This window comes from Ambystoma mexicanum, chromosome 1p, assembly GCF_040938575.1.
Source record: "Ambystoma mexicanum isolate Mex_15411 chromosome 1p, UKY_AmexF1_1, whole genome shotgun sequence".
Classification (NCBI taxonomy): domain Eukaryota; kingdom Metazoa; phylum Chordata; class Amphibia; order Caudata; family Ambystomatidae; genus Ambystoma; species Ambystoma mexicanum.
In genome coordinates, this window is record NC_090921.1 from 626,074,207 (window position 1) to 626,097,279 (window position 23,073).

The following is a 23,073-nucleotide window of genomic DNA, read 5'->3' on the forward strand; positions in this document are numbered from 1 at the left end:
TTGGACTACTAGCATGTATTTTGAGGCCCCCTCTTTTTGTTATTAATGAGTTCGAAAAATTAGGAACATAAAATTAGGAGAACAACATTCACACAATTCCTACAAAATACTTATTTTACTTATAGTTTGTTCTCTAAATATGCACCATAATTCGTACTATACTGTAAACATGAATGTAATGTAGTTTAGTACACTAATTAGAACGAATTTCGGCAGGTACAACTCAACATTTGGGGTTGAATCAATGTAGTTAATCAATATTAAGTAGTATTTGCCCAAAAGATGTGTCCATAATGGAAAGCGAGAAGGGACCAACACGGTCATCCGGGTAACAGTAACCACAACAATATAGCCCTCCATTTTGGATCCGCGTACAAACGCGGACAGTTTAGTATGGTGCGGACAAAATGCTCAATAGCGGTAAGGTATGCGAAACAATACGTCTGAGCCGCAGCCCATACGGCACTTTTAGCTATTACACTGCAGGCGGCATGCTATTCTGAAGAACGTGATGTGAAAGCGCATCCGTGTTTATTTAATGTTTCCCTCGCACTAGCCCGATGTCCGATGTGTAGACTGATTAACCTTGCAGAGCTCACGGGCACACTGCAATGATATATACGAACGAAATGACAAAATCTGCCGTAAAATATATAGCGGAAGGCATTTAACCGTAAACTGTCATGTGCATCATAGATTGTCTTTTGAAAACAACACAGAAATCACGGCATTGCATTAATAACTGTAACTTAAACATTAGCTAAAGTAATTAAGAGCAAAAATACAGAATGTAACCGAATTCAGAATAACTTAATCACCAGACAGCAGATAAAGATGTATGGAATCTTATTATCACAAGTTAATTTGACAGGCAGGGATTGATCCCATGACATATTTAAACTTGCTGAAAGGCGGCGTTCCAAATTTACAAAACACTACAATTGGGTAAGAACGTTTTTATAAATACTTCAATATATATATATGACATGAATCAATAGAACGTTATAAGCATTATACTCTCTTTTTGTTGATTTCTCTCCCACCTTTTCATCTGTATTTTTCAACATGTGGTATGTTTTCATCCTAACCAATCCTTCCCTATCCCCATCCCCATCCTTGTTTTCTGTGTTCATATGCAATCTACTTATCAAAATGGTGATTTAATTGTGTTTGATTGTTATTATGTGTCAATGATGATGTTTTAACATTTATCCCTGATTTGAAAAAGGCAGCCGAGTCTGTTGAAACACGTGTTATCATAAAAGGGCACCTGTTCACATAAATATAGCACTTTATAATCATAATCCTACTGAGTGGAGATCTTATTTTTTTGAAACTGTGGCGCATGGTGCTCGCTTCAGCAGCACATATACTAAAATTGGAACGATACAGAGAAGATTAGCATGGCCCCTGCGCAAGGATGACATGCAAATTCGTGAAGCGTTCCATAGAAGAAAAAAAAAAAAAAATTGCTTTAATGAGGGCGCTGAGGTCTAATCCCATAAGTGTCCACTGAAAAGGTTCCTCTTTCCATTTTACTAATAAATAAATAAACAAACAAACAAGAAGAAGGGGAGTTGGGACCTTTTGGCGTGGCAAGTTTAGCTTCAGTTACCGCCAAACTTGCGTGCCAGGCAGAGCAGCGATGAGTGTCGGATATTGGGCTGCCTCTTCGGCTCTTCACTAGGATCACACCGGACCCCAGTCTAACTTTTACCACCGTGCCACCTTATCTCCTTACCTATGTTATCTCCCATCCATCAGCGGGAGTTTTATCGAGTGCGGCAGTGTTTGCTAGGTCAGTGGGCAGAGCGGAGGGGCGAATGAAGGGCTTTTCTCTGGTCCAGCTGAGTTTGCTGTCTAGGTCCAGCGTGGCCCTGGGGTCCACCTTCTCTCTTGCCCCCTACCACAGCCGTCTCCACAGCCCACCCTCACCCCGCCACACAAAACTTCCACCGGGAGTGTGGCCAAGTGTGTTGGTCGTGCTCCTTTGAAGGCAGTGAGGTGAGTGGCATAGATGCACCTGGAGAAACGGAGGAGGGCTGCCATCAGAGGACGAGGCGCCAGGCTTACCTGCAGTTATTGGCGAGTTTGGCCCCAGGAAGTGAAACTCCGATACTTCCTGAACAAACAATGCAAATCTCGACGCCACATGGAGCCCAGTGCCCCACACCTGACTTTCCTCTCTGTCCTAAACCGTGAAAAATCAATCTGGACAATGGAGTGGGGGTGGAGGAAGGGGGCTTGACATTGTATGATGGCCAAGGTTCAGGGTGACCCCGTCAAACCCTTGTAATGGTGATGGATTAAAATCATCAAAGCAAGGCTCTATTGAGATAGAGATTGCTCCAATTTAAAAAAAGGAAATCAGAGGAAGAACAAAGATATATGCTTCGATCTCAAGGCTTCTCTGGCTTCAGTGGCTCTGGGATCCTCACTTGTGATTTCCACCCTGGTCCCCTTAGAACTATCGGTGTGCCAGAACTCCACGGAGACCAATGAAGGGATGTTTGTTGAGAGTGGAGATTGTGCGGGGGCAGGGGCACAAGGTGGTTAGCTGCGGCTGGAAGGAACTAGAGGACGAGGATCTGCTGGCGCGTGCCCTCCAAGAGCCAAGTCTGACATTTGCAACTGCAGCGGCCCCTTGTCCCTCCAGCTCACACGGCTCAGAAATTAAATCACGGAACAAGGAAAGGAGGGGGTCTCCTATGGATGAAATTACGTCACCGTTTTTTTCTAAAAATGTTTTGCCTGGTGACGATCGAGAATGTGTGGGCCTTCCTACGACATCTTGGATGTGTACTGTGAAGGAAATCTCGGTCTGTCCCGAAAGGGGGCACCCTTTTGCGCCGTATGTACCCTCCATTGGAACGCACCTTTCTGGCAGTGATAAGGTGTGGAAAGGAACTTTGAAAAGCCGACCCTATCGGCTAGATTAACTCGAGACATAGCAAACTTAACCTTTGCAGTTAGAGGCAGGTAGGGGAACCAACATAGAAAAAGGCCAGTGAAAGGGAAACAGGTTGGACTGAGGTATGGGCGAACCAGAGGGTGCAAGTACATGTACCCCAGCAAAAAGATCTAGTAAGGTGGTCAGCCGTTGATAATTTTGATCGCAAATGACCAACAGGTTTCTACTAATGTCAACCCTAATGTTGAACCCTCTGGCCATTGTAGCCCACCAGGGGGCCCTTTTCGAAGGCCACATGGATTTCTCTGACCTGTCCTCTTCAGATTCTTCTTGGGTCTCAAATGCTGATGTGGGCGCAAAAACAACTAACATGCCCAGGACCATAAGCACCCGGTGTGCACTAACTATACAGACAGCTCATTGGTTTCCCATTTACAAGCCAGCATTATGTCGGCCCTGACAATAACGCTAGCCCACTTTTAATAACGTCATGAAACATTGAGTGACTCTTACAAGGATCAGATGATATCAATGATGCACAGCAAATTGATCTATCTGGAGGCGTTCATTGAAGCTTTAAAAGAGAAAAGAGAGCCTGAGAAGGACATGGAGAGGGTGATTTAAAATCACCTATTGATCCCACGATGGAAGCGAGGGATGAACAAAGAGCCTTCATGGATGGATTAAGAAAAACATTGGGGCTGGCAATGCCGCCCAAAATATGTATTCCAAGCATAGTCCAGAACAGCTTGTCAGACAATGTACCTACAGTGTTAGTTATGGCAAGCAGCAGGGGCACCAGAGTGTGCATGTTTACATAAATTAGGTATAGCATGTAGTCAAGAAGCTAGAGGAGCCCTAGAGGTGCAAGTTGACCTGATTGAGGAAACCGGGCCCTACCGTAGGACCCCCACAGAACAATCTATAGCCAATCTCACGCCAGAAGGGGATGATGGTCTACCAGACATGTAATTGAAGTTGATTCTGAGCAGGTCATTGGTGAAGAGTTGCAGGACTCTAAGGATTTTTCAATTTTTTATCAGCGAAAAAAGAAACAAACTACACAGAAATCCAACAAAATAACGCAAGAAAGAACATCTAAGAACATGCCGACATTTAAAAACGGGAGAGCTTTTCTGTGTAATCTTCGTGGAATGACGACCGAGATTGTGAGCGCACAAAACTCTAAGCAATGAAAGGTAGCAGTGGATAATCAAGTGTACAATTGATGTCCATGGCTGGCTGGCCAAAAGGAAGAGGAAGCTAAGGAGCAAGAGGAGATGGAGAACCTGCTATTGCAACTGTCAGTGTAGGAGGAGGAGGACACTGAGTATTCACACAGAAGGAACCCACAAGTCGAGGCACAAGTAATGCTGCACTCTTCCCTGGTCTGCGAAGGAAAGCCTTTGATGAAGCTTAGGGCTCAACAACTTGACAATAACCCTTGAGGAAAAACAAGAAAGGGTGGTGGGGGGTGCTTGTGAAACTATGAATTCTGAATCACCAATGGAGAAAATGATCTTGAGATTTAAGTTATATCGCTGCTGTGTTTTGGTTCAAAAATGGAAATCCCAGGAGGGAGAGGAAATAAGAGCACAGCAACGGTTTAATAATTCAACCAGGAATATTCGGTCAGGGCCTGAAAAAGAAGGACGGCGGTTTAAACCACACAGTACCATTAGAAAGACTTTACTAATGGCTGATGGGTTCATTTTAAACCGTACAAATGTTTTGTGTTTGTTTCACCATGTTCCGAGCCTGCAGGTAATTGAATGTGAGGATATTGTGGTAGTGGAGTTCTTGGATGAACGAGTACATGACTGAGTGTATTTGCATTTGGGCTCTTCTTGTGTGTGTGAACTGATATTGGAATTGTGCCCTTTGGGCTGTGATGTAATGGAGGCGGGAAGGCCCTAGCAAACACCGAGCAGGAAAGACAATGAAGTACTCAGTCACAAAGCAGAAGGAATAAGAGAAGGTTGGGGGGGATCGAAAGCTGTGGAAGAGAGTTTTCATTTGTATCCAATCAAGGGGATGAAACATCCGGAAGGTAGACAAGGCGTGAACTCTGTAAACCACATTAAGATCACAATAACTAGAAAAAGTGGTACAATAGCTTCAATGAGAGTTACTGTTGAGGAGAGGAATGATAGGCCCTCTATGGAGAATGAGAGGTCATGGGGATAGTTGGTCAGAGCGTTATATTTGCATACCAAAGCCTAATGCCAACGGGGCAAGGATTATGAAGAGGCGTTTATTGGGGCTTGGAATACCAGGGGCTTCTCTCATCTCTTTGATAGATTGGAAGATGTAATTGTTAAGCTGGACAGAGTGTGTTTGCAGGAAAAATGGTTGTGGAAACCCCGCTCCTAGAAGGCTTTAGCCTCTGTTTGAATAAAGCAAAAAAGGCCAAGACGGGTACGCCTTCAGCTGATCTTTTAACCATCCTAGGAAATGGTGAAAGCTTAAGAGTAGCACAAGTTATCAATCCGAACCGTTACATTCAAATTTTAATAATGGAGAGTAAAGTGGGATACCAGGAACGGGCTCCAACGCCTAGCATTATTCAATTTATATTGGAGCCTAGCAGCACAAGAAACAACAAATTACTCGGATTGGATCACAGGTTGGCTTGACAAATTGTTTGACATGAACCCTGAACCTCTGATGATAATATGTGGGGACCTAAATAGAGATTGTGTGAAATTGGGCCAAATTAAAGTGCATGGTCTTGGACAAGGGGAGACGGGGGTTAGAAGGACAGGTTCTTTCTTTGGTCAACGGAAATTCTAGGCTAGAAAAGTCCATAAACTGAACAGGAAAATGCTGGGAGACATCCCGGGAGCAAAGACTTGGCAGAGAGAGAATGCCTGTGCTATACTGGATTACTGTCTTGTCTCCCAGAATGTATTACCCTGGGTTAAATCCTTGACGGTAAACCCCACCCGCTATAGTGACTACGACTTGTTAATTTTGTCATGGCTAGGCTTTGAGGTGAAATGGGGGGATTATAGGCCAACTAAAGTCGGGGTGGAGAGTAAGAAATAGGATAAGTCTTAGAGAGTCGGATGTTCCATTACTAACTAAATGGTTCTCTTAATGCCTGAAAGCAGCGGTGACAAAGTTTAATATGTCACTGCCTTTATGGCCTTTACTGAGCACAGAAAGGGGGCAGTGGGGTAAACCCCACTTTAAGTCTAAGCACACATTGGATGAGGAAGTGGTGTTTAAAAAATAAATGATGCATAAATACATTAAGAAACTTCGAGAGTTACCAATGCTGACTAGCAAAAACCACATTAGGGCAGGGAAACAAAAGTATAAAAACTGGCTAAGTCCTACAAAAGTATAATCCTTCAAAGATATGCAGAAGCTATGATGCAGGTAGTTCAAGGAACCTCGGCACATTTTAAATGGTGACGGAGATGCCCAGTGAGCCCTTCAGATTAATGCGGTCCCAGTGGACCACTGGGTCTCGCATTTTGGAGGGATTTACTCCCTGTTAAGACAACTGAGGGAACCAAGGCCAGGAGGGCTTTTCAATTTGAAAGATAGGAATTCTTGCTTTTGATAAGAAGGGCCAGTGCCTCGGATGCCCCAGTTATGCTGAAGGCCACTCCAGAGCCTGGGCCGACTTCTGCTGGATCCTGTTTAACACGATAATGAAGTTGGGTAAGGTCCCTGAGTCCTGGAAGTCAGCAATCGTGGACCCGGTCTTTAAGTAGGGCGACAGGGCAGAGCCAAATAACTACTGTCCTATTGCCCTGCTAGATATTCTTGGTAAGATTTTCATGTCACTGTTATTGAGACACTTGAATTAATGGGTGTTACATGTTACGACAGTAGGCAGACAGGCTTTGTTAAAGTGGTGGGATATAATTTATATCTAATATTGATCCACTCTTGTATATGGGGCTGAGGCCGTTTTAGGTCTCCCGTGGGAAATCTGGGATACAGTTGGCTTGTTTTGAAGGAGTTTTATGTCTACCAAAAGGCATCCCAGTGGCCGTAATAATAAGACAAGAACTGGGGTTTCTGCCTATGGACATAAGGGTGGTGAGGAACACCCTGGTTCTGTTTTGGAAAGTGATTTTAGCTAAGTACCCTCCGCAATTTAGCTTAATTCAAAGGAAAGAGACGGGGATGCACAAAAACTCCATGAACGTGTAGTAGTGTGGTAGAACCTTGATAAACTTGGGATTCTCAGCTGACACCCTCTGTAGAAACCCGTAAACTGTAAAGCTGAATCTATAGGCAAAAGACTGGACTGAAACGGAGTTGAGGAGATCGAAAATCCACACACTTTCAGATAGGCCTTCTGGTGCGATTAATTTTACTCCAAAGTACCTCTGGAGGTTCCCCCGCCCATTCTACAGGACATATTCCTAAGGTTCTGTTTGAATGTTCTGCATATGAAGGAGACTTTACTTAAGTATGGAGGGAAAGTAAGGGATGATCAATGTAGGCTATGTAATAAATCTCCAGAAACAATAAAACATTTAATTCTATTTTGCCCAATGTTAAAATCTATGATGACAATTTATTAGGGTAGTCGCATAATTGAGAAACTAGGTTGGGATGCAGAGGAATGGTGACACGCCTTATACAGAGGTGAAGATTTAAAATGAATATTTTCACTTATGAAATTTGATGGATTTTTAAAAGAATTAACCAGTTACAGGGAGTCATTGACCCTGGACGTATAATCTGTAAAGGGGAAGGGAAAGCAGGTGGGGTGTAAATAGGACAACTTTTAATAATTGCTGTGGTTCTTATTGATGTGATCTTTCATGATTTTAGAAGTAATGTGGATGTAATGGTGAATTTTTTTGTATATTGATTTTGTAAAATGGTAAAAGTTTGAAATAAACTAAATACTGAAAAAGAATTAAAAGAAATTTGATCCTGCTGAATGTTCTCGCTTCCGCCAGGACTGCCTCCTTAATCTTGTAATCGTGGAATTTTACCACCACATCCCTGGGAGGGCAATCCGGAAGTCTCTCTTGGGGCCGATCATGTGGGCTTAGTCGATCTTGATCGTGGCTCGTGCATCTTCTGTCAGGAGTTGCTGAAAAAGTTGCCTGACACATCCTTCTATCTCATATCCTTCGGCCCCCTCTTTAAGGAACTTAGTTTGTTCCCGTTTTGTAAGGGTGCGGCCATTAACAGGTTGCCTAAACCTGAGGTTAGACATGTGGTCCATCCATTCCAGGCATGGTTTGTTTGTGTGATTATCAGTCCAAAGTTTGAAGTCCTCTGCTATAATAAGACTTCTCAATAATGAGATAGTGCTGTCTGGAAGTCCTTGCCATTATTCTAGGACAGGTGTCCTCAATATTTGGCTCTCCAGATGTTTTGAACTACAAATCCCATCAATCCTAGCCAGCAAAGTCGATGGTGAGGGAGCATGGTATTCATAGTTCAAAACATCTGGAGAGCTGCAAGACTTCCGTTGTAGGAAGTGCACCTTGCACCCTTATGTAATCAAGATTGTGGATGATGTGCTCAGGTTCAGTATGCATTTATTCAGTAAATGCTTTTAGGAAACCTGGGGTTTGGTGGTTGTGCAGAGGCAGAATACTGGGAACACCATCACAATTCCCCATCTGTTCTGCAGCCCCTATTCATGTGGTGGGGGGCTGCTGTTGAGTATGGTGGTAGATTGAAAGGCACACAGCAAGGGTGATGGAGGTTGTCAGATGGGGGAGGCTAGTCCAAGGACATATTTAAAGGTTTAACGGTTAGCACTGAGTTTGAAAGGGGTGTATGGAGAGCCTTTTAAGACCCAACAGTGCACTGTACCACATTTTCTGATCATCGAAGCATTACTTCATCTCCCTGTGCCCGCATTCCCGTATCTGCCACAACTGGAAATGTTTACAAACTGGCTAAATATGAATGATACCATGTGTAAAGAAATTGACATTTAAATAATCTTAGCAAGTGGCTTTCTGTCTTGAAATTGGCAGTCATCTATTATTGCAGGGGAAAGATAGCATGCTGCTTTACTGTCACAACCACAGGTACATTGCATAGAATGTTTGACACCCTGTATCTGCCTTGCATTACTGTTTATATCTCAACATGTAGGAGTGTTTCCTTGGCATTTGGTGCTTTGCCTGTGGTGATACAAAATGTATGCATTGGAAATCTGCAGAACGTTAACTAGAAAGCTGAAAAATAAAAATATGAAAGAATTATACCTCTGTAATTAAAGAATCCTTTTGATTTTTTGTCTTCATCAGTAGGAATTAAAGTCCCAATAACAAAATTTCCAACAGCAATCAGCAGGATTCCCAAAAGAACCATTTGAGCCTGCAAAATGAAACAAGCAGAAATGTAAGATATGAACTTCAGGTACAACTCCCACACTTACTTCTATGATACATTGACACACAGTTTATGTTTTAAAGAGATTGTATATGTTTCTTGTAACCATGCCGTATTTCTGGTGCTGATCAGCCCCATATATCAGATTAACGAAAATAATTCAGCTTGTTGTTTTCCACAACAGTTGTATGTTTTCTATGTCCTGGGTTTTGCCCAAATATCGAGGTTGTTGTGGAGGTACAACAAGAAAGTTTCATTTTTTGCCACAGGGGCGGAGGGCTATTGCAATAGTGTAAGTCCTGGTAGGATGTTACAATGGGAACCTGTGATATTGTACCAGATGGTGGAGTCTGGCCCTCATAGAATTGCGCTGCTTTTGACCCGATTATTGGTCGAAGGCTTGCCTGAAGAGACCAGTTTTCTACTTCTTACTGAATTTCTGAGTCACTTTGTCTCTGACGGACTGGTTTAGATTTTTTGTATCCTTCCTCTGTGCATCTTTTTCCTAGCTATATGTTGGTGAACTAATGTGGATTGCGGAAGCGGCAGTGAAAGTGGTCTGCTGTGGAGCATTTGAGCATTTGGAGCCCAGTATTTTTTCTATTGCTACTGAGTGAAGGTGGAGCTTTGAAACGTTGACTTGTGTTGTCTACTACATATTCCCACGGAGCACAGTGTGAAAGTGGCACTGAAAGTGGTCTGCTGTGGTCCGCTGGGGGATGCAGGGGTGCAGTCTTTTGATGTTTAAGATTCAAGTAAAATGGTGGAGGCCTTGCGGTGTGTGTTGCCAGTTAACTCTGTGAGCCTCTTCAAAACATCTTCTGACTTCTGTTCTGTGTCTTGCTTAGTCGTCCAGCACAACACATGTGGTTTATGCAGCTTGTGCGCATCGCTGGGTGACATATTCCCTCATGAATCTGCTTCCGATAATATATTATCCTCGATTCCTCTACTGTAAATGCCCCAGAAGGTACATGCCTGATTTAAGGAGTGCGAAAATGCCTAACTCCTTTCCGGCTAATACCCATTAGATTTCTAATGCTGAGATGTTGGTAGCTTTGAACATGCCTCTTCCCTCTTCTCCAGACTCATCTAGCCCGGTCTCAGCTTCTCACACTGTGTACATCAAAAACACAATGGCCAAAGGGAGTGTAAAAGATTCTGACTAAACATCTGTTAAACAGAGACTGGTTGTTACTCCATGTCCTACGAAAACAAAACTAAAGACAATTACCTCTTGTTTCCCTCGCAAGGCGAAAGGAAACCTCCCTGTGAAAGTGGCTTTTGAGAATGCTCCCATGCCAGGATCATCAGCGGCCAGTACTTATGACATGGACCATGGCCGGGCTGTGACAAATAAGATAACTGAGAAAAGAGGAAAGGAAGGGGCAAAAACACAAACATTGAATGGCCGGCGGAGGGAGTTGAAAGTGACAGTAGCTTGGACAACACCCCTCCAACTATTGACAAAAGGGATGCTCCTGACTTTGATCAATCACTCTCATCAATATCTTCATCTTCAGAGTTTCCTCCCTCGAGACGAAGATCTTCTTTTCCTCCGGTAGTCCCAACTAATAAAAAATTCTTAGACCTACCAACGTTATCAGATATAAACCAAACTCTGTGTATTCTTGTTTCTTTATACGAGAAAATACAAACGGACTACTTTTTAAATTCAAGAATGTAAAACTATATATGGCTACAAAGAAAACGACACGTACACGGTGGTCAATGGTTCAGGAAAAGGCGATTTCCTCTGTATATTTCAGGCGCTCAGAGGTTGATCTAGGGGAAGCTCAGCAACCTATTTTGACGGACCAAAATTTAAATAACACTACTTATCAGAATGAGACAATTTTGCCAGACTTTGGTCGTGTGGGAAATCCTGCAATGGCTCGAATGACTGAGCAGATTCTGCTGAGTGACACTATAATCAATATTGGTCCACCAATTGAGTCAAATGGTCCAGTGGATGTTCATGGCTCGTTTCAAGTTCCCACTGTCTTAGCATCGATTAAGAGAGCTCCATCTAAGGGTGTTTCTTTGAAGAAAACAACAACACGAGCAGTGTTCAAGAAGAAAAACCAATCTGCAAAATTCTTTTTTGGTAGCCTATTTGCACAATCATCTGTAAAAGCAGCTCTCTCTATGTCCTCAATGGCTAACGTAAGACCTGCTGTCCCACCTCCCCCTAATGCTATATGTAATATGCTATTACCAACTGGAGCTGCTGCACTTAATGCAAAACCAGCTGATGTAATTTTCAGTGCTCCCCTCTTTGAGGCCCAGGTCCTCCATGAGGGTGTGCAATCAGGGATGTCTGGGAGGGGAATATGTGAAGTGCCAGTGGCTGCCTTTTCTGATAGCTCTTAAAGGGTGCTCACTACATTAGAAACGGCTAATCAAGGAATGATGAAATCTGTAACAGTCTGCTGTGGGGGTGCCTGTACCCTATATGCTACTCAAGGTGGCTCTCTCCACCGTGAGGGCGTGTCACAAGATACTTTTGGTGGGCATTGCAGACATGGGGTTGGACAAGAGGGGAGATCATGGGAGCTTGCAATACAAGGTCCTGTGCATCCCTCTACTAAGAGATATGAAACTTGTCCAGGCTCCTCTCAATTTTCTCCAAGAAAACCTTACATGGGACATAATAATTGTGATTGCCCAAATGCAATGTTGTTTGAAAGTGTGTTACCTGATAATAGTTATGCAGTCCTTAGATGGACTTCCATATTGCGTCTTCTCTGGCATCTCCTCAGTGGATATTAAGAGGGCATTTTTCCGAGATCAACTCAGAACAGACCGCTCCTTGGTGTATTTTACATCAGGATTGGTCTTTAATGCTGTATTGAAAGAGAGAAATGATCTAACAGTGTTTGGATATGATCTTTCCCAAATGCTCAATGTCGGCTAACAGTGGGAAAGAAGGAAATGATAGTCATACCATGCAGGGTGAGATTGAATGCTTAAGAGAAAAAATGAAGTGCAAGATTGTTCATGGTTGGTGAATGTAACGCGTCTTTAACATAGGTCCTGAGGAATGTGGAAACATGACCTCTAATGATCAACTTTCAAGTCTTTCATGGAACTCAAGGGATCATGCACATCTTTTCTCAAATCCTGCGTTAGGCCAGTTCCAGTCCTGTATGATTGTCACACTTCAGGAGACTTGGATGCTCAATCCTCCAGTCTTTGATGGATTTGTTATATTTGCCCAGTCTGCAGCTCAAGGCTTATTGGGACGCCCTTCTGACAGCCTATTAACTATGATCAAATGATGACAAACATTTGAGACTGTGAGATGTGAACATTCCTGTTTAGGTATTTTGCCCACTCATATTAGATCTGTGGATACACCAACCTGGTATCTGTTCATCCTCAATGTATACTGGCATGGTGGAATATGTGATGTAAGAGAGTCCCTGGTTTGAATTATTTCCCACGGGTCATCTCCTGCTGACAGGCGATTTAAACTCTGATTGTCTCACTTCTGATGCTCGAGCTATCGTCTTATCTACTGAACATCTTGCCAGTAAAGTTAGGAAAGGACATGAATGTAGGAAGTGTCTGATGGGCCTCGGAATGTCTCCACTTCATGATATCTCGGGTTCAGAGGTTGCAACAACCTCGACTTGGTCTATGGAATCTATCAATCAATAATTTATTTTATTTTTGTGGATGATTGGCTGCTGTCTAAAAGTGTGGATTTTAATATACTTCCAATTGTAAATAGTGATCATTCAATGGTGGTGGACAAGTTTGAAGTTACATTGGAAATCATGGAGAAGCAGTAAATGAATATACCAACTTAAATGTGAATGTTGCAGGCAATAGAATAAAGTGGACCAACAAAAATATTATCAGAGTAAATTAATGTCTACAGTAGTGTTTCAACAACATGTCTGATTTGTGGATGTTGGAAACATTTTCTGTGAACAACTTTGGGGATTTTGTTGATACCATTTTTTATTTAATAACTTGAGGGGGCCGAAAATGACGAGTAAACCAAAGATTGCTCATTCGCATATCTATAATAAGGAGGCTGTAATGTGACGTAGGGAGATGAGGCTTTCAGTGAGGGTTCACTGAATAGGGCTGATTTATCACCCGAAATGAGAGCTATCATGGTGAAAGGTCTTATAGAAACTGGCTTCTGAAAACCAGAGTGATTAGTTTGCAGCAGGATGCCGAAGGCATATTAGAGGCATTGAAGAACAAAAACTCCAGAGTCCGTTATAAGTGGTGTGGATGCCCCTATGCCTGAACCACTCATTAAGGAGGTTTCTGAAACGGCATGGGTGCACAACTATAAACTTTTATACGCTCACATAGATGGAACAATGCTGACACATGAATTTTGTCAAGAGCTTTTATCTTACTCTCCTGCTCTGGTGATCGATTATGAGGAACTTTATAACACAACAGCAAAGATGTCTCGAGCAGCTGGCCCAAATGCCCTCTCAAACATTATATTTAAGGGAGATCCTATGGCTTGGGCTGAGACCTTATTTCATTTGTTCCGGAACATCATTAGCTAAAAACTGTTTCAGCCCTCTTGGTCTATGGCTTATATTATCCCAATCTTTACAAGGGGGATAAATCTCATCTTTTGAACTATAGACCCATAGCTATTCTTGGTGTGGAATGCAAGGTCTTTGCTTCAATCTTGCAGTCCCATCTTAAGCGATAGATTCCTCCATTTTGAAGAAATGGCAAACAGGATTTCGTCAGAACACGGGGACCTCTTTGAATGAATTCTTCTTAAAATGCATCCAGAACCTGGCATGGGGTGGGAAATACGAGTCAATCTATGTAGCCTCACTGGATTTGTCATCAGCTTTTGACGCTGTAGACCAGAATCTTCTTTGGAAAAAAACTATATTCATGGTGAATTCCATTGGCTCTACTAATACGGTTATGGGATTTGATGCAGCAAGTGATATCCATGTTCATCTTAATCACACAGAATTATTCTCAAATACTATATGTTGTCACGGCTCGCTCCCTTCGCTCCCGTTCCCGTCACTTGGGGGCATGTTTTGGGGTTTATTCCCTACTGGACATTTCCTCCGAACCTTATGCTACAGTGCTGTGATGAATTGGGAGCGCTAAAACCTTATTTTCCAAGTTACTTCCCTTCCGGATCCATTCCAGGTTTTTGGCAGCCAGCATGCTACTTTAATCTAATGACTATGCTTCCCAGAATGCTGGCTCACTGCTTCACCTCCTCCCTGGCAGGACAAGGTTGGGTGGAGGATAGGCAACACCTGTGGCTGCAGGTGCAGCAGGCGGCACACCTGAGGGGTGTGCTCGTTAATCAGCTTTAAAAGCCTCAGTTTGCTTCAGTCCAGCACTGGTCATTGTTGCAGTGTTCCTGTTGTGACTGGTCCCTTGTTCCTTGTTCCTAGCTTTTGTGCCTAGTTCCTAGTTCCTGTTTCTTGTTCCTTTGCCCTGGATTTCAGATTTATGTGCTTAATTGATTTCTGCTTCCTGGATTTCCCTTTCTGTCTTCCTCTGTCTGCAGGCAGCCTTTCTCTGTGCTTTACCCTTTGATGCTGCCCAATTTGCCTGTGTTCTCTGTTTCTTTGATGATGTCCTTTGCTACTGAAAAACTTGATGCATTAGTCTTTCCCTTTATAGATTTAGCTTCCTGCCTTTTCTCCTTGGATGGGTGGGAAAGGTTTCCTTTTGTGATATCTTTTTCCCTGCTCCTGATCCTTACTTTCTATTGGGATCCATTCCACGTTTTCCATTGCACTTCTGCATTTATTTCCCATTGATTATTAGGTGTGGGGTGCTGTTGTAACTAGTCCCTGTGTGAATGCCTTTTGTTTTCCTCACTATTCTATAATCACAATTCCTACTTGCCCCTTGACTTGGGTTTTATGTATTTAGTTATCCTCCACCCATTGCTGTTATAGCCTTCTGGGTCCCTGTTTGATCAACTGGTTTCGTGGGTTTACTGACATTCAAGTGGTCTTTCCGGTCCTCGTGAGTACTGTTTCTAAGTTCCTTATTCAGTATCATCCAGAGTGTCAGCTCACAGATCCTGTCCTTGCTTGCCCTCTAAGTGGGTTTAGAGCTGTCAGTATCTGTAATAGAATAGTGGGTAAGGAGTTTGCCGACTTTCCTTTCAGTCATAAGGAGGTTCTAAGTGCTTACCCCACATCCCTTTTCATATATTGGTATTCTTGAGTATTGTATGCACGTTGTTAGATTCAAAGTTGTTCACTGTGCGATTCCGTGCACATTTCCCTTGCCATATTCATTGCCTTCTTCCTTTCTTAACATATGTACATTTCAGGTTGTTAGGCAAGGGTGCATGCTGGTGGCGTGCCTTTTTTAATCTTTACTTGTCGGATATTGGTAATTATCTGCAACCTGCCTCGTTTATCTCCCCTAAACTGTCTAACTTAAGAACATGCTGGCTATTTTACGCAGATGATTTTATTTTATTTGATTGCACTCCCATAGGTCTGCAGCAATTATTGTATGCCTTTACATCCTTTGCAGAAAAACATTCTTTGAAAATGAATCCAATTAAAACCAAAGTTCTTCAATGTACGAGAGGAAGGAGAGATTCTAAATTCACATGGCATATTGGTAGTGACCATGTGGACAAAATTAGCTCCATGATCTATTCAGGATTTCTGGTGACTTCTAACCCCAATATAGCGAAATATCAAGCATGGCTTCTTGAGAAAGCATCAGTAATGGCCAACCAGCCACAGAGTAGATTCTAAATTTGACACATTTTCCATCAAACCCGCACTCAGATATTATTTGGGGAAAATTGTTCCAAAATGACTTAATGGAATGGAGTGTTATGCCTTGCGAACATTGTAGTTGAATGCTCAATATTCTTGAAGCTCAAATATGGAGAGGGACACTTAAATTGCAGACTCTGTACCTATTGATGTTATTCGCTACGACCTGGGAATTGTCTCTCTTAAGGCAAGAGCCTTTTGATAAATCTTGCCCTTTCTACATACAATTCTTTGCCATGTGGCAGATTCCTTGTTTGTTGATCTGGACGATCCGTTAGAAAAAAGCCAAACTGTGTAGTTATGAGAAATGTATAACTTTTCTGGAGGTAGGAAGCTAAATTGAAGAACTGGTTAACTGCCCTGACCCCACTAAATGTCTTTATACTTTTGATTGGATCTGTACCATGGAGAATGTACACTCTTATCCATCATTTTACCATCTTAGGAATTAACATAAAAAACTTGGTGTACTTGCCCCATTTCTTACATTGTATCCTGAAAAAAAACACACATTCCGTGTTTCTGAGATTTCGATGGGATCTGATTTGAACTGACAAATACTGGTTCGATACAGAATTTTAACAGAGGCGCTGACTACATGTCGATTCTGTTAGATAAATGGCTTGCTTGAAACCCTTGAACATCTGCTCCTATTTTGTCCAGCAACCTAGGCTATGCTTTTAACCATTTTAGGCAGGTTCGCAAACTATTTTCTATGATGCAAGCAGACCTAATATGGGCTGGTTGTCTTGCCGGTCGTTCAAATTATGTATTAATTGCGGTCACTAGTTTTTTAAGGAGCTAGATCTGTCTGATAGTCATTAGAGACAGTAAATTGTTAGGATGTTTTATGAAATTAGTTTTATCATGTTTTATATGAATTTTACAATTCAATTTTGTATCATGATTGTTATAATAATGTGTTGTATATACTTTGTTTCATGTTTATTATGTAATGTGAATGTTAAAGGTTCTTTATTAACCAACAACAATTTAAAAAAAAAGAAAATCTAAGGGGGATTACTTTGATATTAGGTTCATCATGAGGGTTTAACAGGTAGATAATGTCTGTATGTGACTGGACGGTTTCTCCAAGAGGAAGTGCACATAATGTGCGAGATTTGAAAGAGGTGAATTATTCCACTGGGAGCCAGTGCAGTGGTTTTGCATAAGAATGTTTTTTTTTTAATTACTGAAATTTTATGATCCGTTTCTTTGGAAGTCCTTCATAGTTGAGTAACTGGAGCCCCTTCATGCGAGGGGCTGTGAGGAGCCAGGTGATTAGTAGAGTGAATGTCAATCTGTACAAGGCCATCTAGATGATTTCATTGATCAAACACTTGATAAAAATAGCTGAACCTTAAGTCATTTTTAAAACAGAGTCTCTCCTCATGTACACTGAACAAATCACATTAATACACTTCTTATTCGGTGATTAAAAAAAACACTTGAAATTTTTAAAAAGATGAATTTCCTCACAACTAAGTCTCACGTCCAACTCGCCATCCAAATAAGATTGTAGTTTCTGAAGCTATGACCCATTTTGGCGGAATGATGTGTTGTCGTTCTCGTCCATGGTTATGTCATTGGTTAAAACAGAATGGGCCTCATTACAAGTCCGGCGGTAACCGAGGCAGAAAAACCGGCAGGTTACTGCCGGACCCGTATTACTATTCTGCCTCTGTGATTTCCGGAATCACTGGGGCATTACGACCCCGGTGACCCAGGAATTCCTGTGTCACCTCCCGCCTGCAGGACTCTTGTGACACCTCCCGCGGTTTTACCACCACCGTTCTATCCAGATCGGCAAGGTCGTAATGAGGCCCAATATCTTGGTTGGTTTATTGTGTGTTGGTTTGTCAAAAAGATGACTTCAGGCCATGTATTAAATTCACACATTGTGTTCAACACAAGCTTTGCCAGGATGTCTGGGTCTTCTCACTGTCGTTAACAACAGTTCTTTTAGTCCCCTTGGACTTTGAACTTCATTTTCAATCCCAAACATGTAACCGGTCTCCTGACAGCCCTTTCTTCAACATGTTGTGGAATTTGCACTTCAATTCCCAGTATATCATGTTATTCCACATATTATCTTTATTCCAATCAGTCTCTTTGGAAATGTGGCCTTGTGTCTTGTATATCAATGCCCAAAATGTGATGATTCACCTGACAGTCTCCTGGAATTATATGGAAACTTTAATTCCCAGTTTGCCATGCTGTCCTACAAATGTTGGCTTCAATTTTCAATACGCAATGTTGTGCAACTCAGTCTCTGTTTTAGAGAATATTGACAACTCAAACTTCAGTACCCAGTGTGTAATTTTGTTTTAGTCAGATGATTCTCAGATCTCGAACATCACTTGCCAGGATGCACTATTTTGCACTCATCTTTCTCAGAAGATTCTGGACATAGAACGTCACTTCCCAAGATACAATGTTGTTCCACTGAAGGTTTCTTGAGTCATTTATCATCCATGTAATGATTTCCAACTCCACTTGTTCATCACAGATCTCTAGGAACTAAGACTTCAAGTCCCAAAATACTTTGTTTCGCTACTTAATTCGAACTATGTTTTGTTCTCTTTGTCAGGTGGCAATGGGAATTCAGAATTCAGTTCCCAAACTGCATAATGTTGCCACTCAGTGCTACTCCACTTAATGATTCTCAACTCACCCTCTTCATCAGAAGGCTCTAGCAATTTGGACTTCAATTCCCAAAGCACCTTGTCTCACCAATGAATGGTTCCCAACTCAATGATTCTCAACCCCACCTCTAGGTCAGATGACTGCAAATTAAGATTTCAGTTCCCAAAGTTATTTACTTCCTTATTTAATAATGCTCCCTTAATGCTAGGAATGGTTTTGGTATTGCACATGCTTGGCTTCTCGCCTGTGTCCACTCTCTCAAGCCTCTGCTCTTCTCACAGTTCATGTTCTTTCTTGGTGTTTGGTTTTCTGTATCAGTTTCGCATTCCCCGATAATAACTCTGCACATGCCTTCCTTCCTGAACCACCTCCTCCTCAGATCCCTGGCACTTTTATGCTTGTGCAAACAACTCTCTCCAAAGCATAATACTTTGCTGGCTACAGACCAAGCATTCTTGCTCATATCTCTTAACCCTACAGCTTGGAATCTGTGCTCAGCCCCTACAACTGGACCATGACAACTCATGAAACTCTGTGTTCAGGACTGCACCTCCTCAACTGACGTCCTACCACTTGTTCCTTCTCAATTTTGATTCAAATGAGCTGAAGTGGGCTCTCTCAAGGGATGGCCATCACAGAGGAAAGGCTATTGTTGTCACAACTTATTCAATGGTTCAGAGGTTACTTCATAACATGTACAACCTCATACAGCTATGTGTAGACTTCTGGATAATTTTGGATCAAAGGTTCCCACAAAGCTAGAGCATTGTCACGATCTGCAGTTGCCTCAACCTCCCGTTTCCTGTAGTAGTACACCAGCTCCTTGTCCCTTGTTTCTTTTTGCCATACATAGGTTTGGACAGAAAGGAAGAGTTGCCACCTCTTCCTTTGAATCAGCATTTGTCTCTTTGAGGCACTGTCACCTCTGTGAATCAGGATTACTAGGGTGGCAGCTCAGTATCACTTTCTTCCTCGAATAGACATGGCCTGGGTCTCCTAGCTTGTCAAGCAGACCCCCGCGCTGAGGCATTGACTCTTTGTGGGATTCTCTAAGTTACATGTCAGTCTCCATTCTTGTAGCTTAATGGTCACAGATTAACTTACTGCTTTTCTTACAGTGAACCTGGTATGTGAATTATATGTCAAAGGTCACTATCGGTTCTTCCTTCCTGTGATGTATAAGCTTTTACTAATTGATTGTTGCAATATTCCCTTCATGGTCCCTTATCTTCAGCCTATTCCTTAGACTTCACCTGAGGCCTCCTGAAAAGGCTTTATTTTCTAGTAGATTGTTGAAGAAGGAGTTCAGATAAATCATCTTACCTCTATTGTCTTTGACATGTTTGGAATTGGGCCGCTTTTATTACTTGCTCTTCCACTTTGTCAGCAACCTCCTTTTGATTCTCTCTTTCTATTTCACTATTTCATGGTGGTGATTCATCATACAAGTACCTCACTGAAGCTACATTCTGGTTTTCTTGAGTGTCAATTATGACAAATCTTTGGATGTTGTCCATTCTCCCCTATGGAGAGACATTCCCCATTGGGCCAGGGCAGTGAAGCCGCAGTCCAATAGTGCCCCTGCAGTTGTTACCCAGGGAAAGGATCAGATGGGTGGATCGGATGGGTAAGGAAGCCCCTTATGGGACCATTCAAAAATAACACAGTATGTCTCCCCTATCTCACATACCTCCTCTCTGTACCTTAGCAAGGTAGACCACCTTCACCACCTTGAAAACAATGGCACAGAAAATAACAAAACTTCTCCATCAGGGAACCTCAACTCAAGCACTGTGAAGAAGACAATGCACAGAAGCAATATGATTACTTCAGCGAATCAGAGCTGGTGTTCTAGTCTTTTTCAGGATTTTATTGGTCTAATCAGATTAAAAACAGAGGAGAAAACCCGAGCGGGTGAGAGCCGTCTTCCCAGAAGGAACCACAAGAGCCGCGCAACAGGTAAGAGGACATAAGCAGAGCATGACACTGTGAGCAGAGGCAGAAGATAGTGCAAGGTCAGTTCAGGATGAAGGGACTACACAGACTCCTGCTGAGCTGAACCTCCAGGCATCTCTGAGCCCCAGGAAGAGCGTAAGAAAACGGACAGGCTGCTGGGAAGAAACACTGATCCTCAGAGCTGCCGCAGACCGCACAGAACACCTGAATGCTATCGGAGCCTCATAACTGAGCAGAGCTTCTCGGGAGATGCCTACACCAGCGCAGACCACGCCAACAGGTACACAGATGGTCCAAGGGGTGCTGGAGGTACAGGAAGGCCAGGGTATAAAAGTAGAAGCCGGGCAAACATGGTCTGGGACCCTAGAATCAAGAGCGTGTGAAACAAAGGGACATATGATTGGCAGGCGAGTGAACAAAACAATCTAAGGACAGAACTGTAAGTCTGGGACCCACACTCACATGAAAATCTGAGAAATGTTAAAGGCTTGTGACAGCCTGCGAAGGACATGGAAAAGGTTTCCCCCGGTGCAGAGAACATTGTTTTGCATCATTATGAAGCCTGAGAAGGACAGGGACAGGGAGACATTTCCCCTGGTGCAGAGAACATTGTTTTGTATCCTTATGAAAGCATGAGAAGGCCAGGGAAAGGGAGACATTTCGCCTGGAGCCAGGAACATTGTTTTGTAACATTGGGAAAGTCTGAGGAACCCAGGGGACTGGAACATTGTGTCACTTGAAAAGTGCATTGGTTTTCTTCATTAACAACCAAAGGCACTGGGAAATTAATGTTTGTGAAGAACCTTTTATCACAAACTGGAAGAAAACACCCTTTCACTTTAGTTTACGTTATTAGTGTTAGTGTCAGAAATAGGCTTTTCGTGACACAACAGCTGACTGGCATTTTCTTTGACATCCTGACATTGGCCCTCATTACGACCCTTGCGGAAATCGAAAAACGATGGCGGAAATGCAATACCGCCATCGAATACCGCTCGTTGCGACTATGACCCGTCACCGTAAAGTACGATGCCATTAGCGACACCGTAGTGAACGCCAACGCTAACTGCACCAAGTACGCGCACGCGCGCCATGCAAAACCGTAATTACCACCATGGCGCAACGGTACGCGAATTCTGACCCTAGCGGACATTTACATAACGCCATCAAGCATGGCGGAAAGTACCAATCCGCCATGGCGAGAAATACGGCATCGTGAACCAACCGTAAATGGCCCAACTGAGTGCCTGTACACCACTCCCTGGCCAAATTGCACAACACCTCGTAGGTGCAATGAAGTAAAATGCAACCAGTGAAATGCACAAGTCACCCACGCATGCCAACGAACAAATGAATGTAGGGGCTCCAAGTGCCTTGTGAGTGGCCATCCATATTTGGCATGTCACCATTGCCGTACTGATGCAGCACAGGCATGCGAAGGTTCAAGTACAGCAAAATGAACTGAAAGATGAGACAAAACAACAACAGGCCCCCATCGCCTGACACCAGTGTAACGCAACATTCAAAGCAGTATCCTTAGGGAGACTGCACCAGCCCTGTACACATGCCAGTAAACAAACCAACCATCAGCATAAGCATGTACCACACAAGTTGGCAGAGTGACTGAGCAGCCAGGCTCATCTCAAGAGGGGCCAATGGGAGCTGCAGGGCACAGATGGCACAAATACAGAAGCTATTCCAATGGACATGACCTCAGTCTCCCTCCAAGAAACGCACGCAAACACAGGCACCTGTGACCAGCCATTATCTGATAATCACATCATTCCACCAATCCACCTGGCTGACCGGCATCTGTTACACAAAAGCTAAACCCCCGCCCCTAAGCATGACATCATTAAAACAGTCATGATGGCAGCCCCTATCCCTGACCTTACTGGGCTTCGTACGCAAACGCGGCCAGTACAGTACCACGCAACTATACTCAGAAGCCGGAACCCAATGCAGATCTACTCACAATACATCGCTCCACAAATAGGAATATGCTACATTACTTGCAAAGAATAACGCTACACGGTTAACATCAGAATAAAATTTTAATGCACATCAAATTCACCAAGCCCATACAGCTATTAGGTCATAAACCCCAAAATATTCTCATTACTGTGGGCTGCATCCGCAATAAATGACCAGCTACTCCTTGTGTGACGCCCTGTTCCTTCATGGTACACAGGGGCTACATTCACGTTCAAAAAGGCAACATGGAAGCGCCTAGAACCGCAGGCCCGTCCCATTAGGTAGGCACTAGTCCAGCTGAAAGATAGATATGTTGCTCCTAGCCACTAGTACTGCGTAAGGGCATGTGGCCCATTGGCGATCGTCCCATAAGATCGTAATGGTGCTCCACTGATTAACTCGAAGCAGCAGGTGTCGGGAGTAAAAGCCATCTGCAGGAGTGGCATACAGATGGCAGCGGCAAAAGGGGAGGAGATACCTGTCACC

The 23,073-nt window shown here is 43.0% G+C and overlaps 1 protein-coding gene and 1 non-coding gene across 2 annotated transcripts in view; one reads left to right on the forward strand and one right to left on the reverse strand.

The window, feature by feature from the left end:
* The window catches only part of LOC138577272 (solute carrier family 12 member 2-like), a 953,949-nt gene that overhangs the window by 413,317 nt on the left and 517,559 nt on the right, over nucleotides 1-23,073 (reverse strand). The window contains exon 7 of the mRNA XM_069649614.1: nucleotides 9,115-9,226. Within this exon, the coding sequence (XP_069505715.1) occupies nucleotides 9,115-9,226 (112 nt within the window). The remainder of the gene's footprint in view (nucleotides 1-9,114; nucleotides 9,227-23,073) is intronic.
* Nucleotides 1,349-1,455, forward strand: LOC138461436 (U6 spliceosomal RNA). Its single transcript, XR_011264056.1, has one exon. It is a non-coding gene; the product is annotated as a U6 spliceosomal RNA (small nuclear RNA).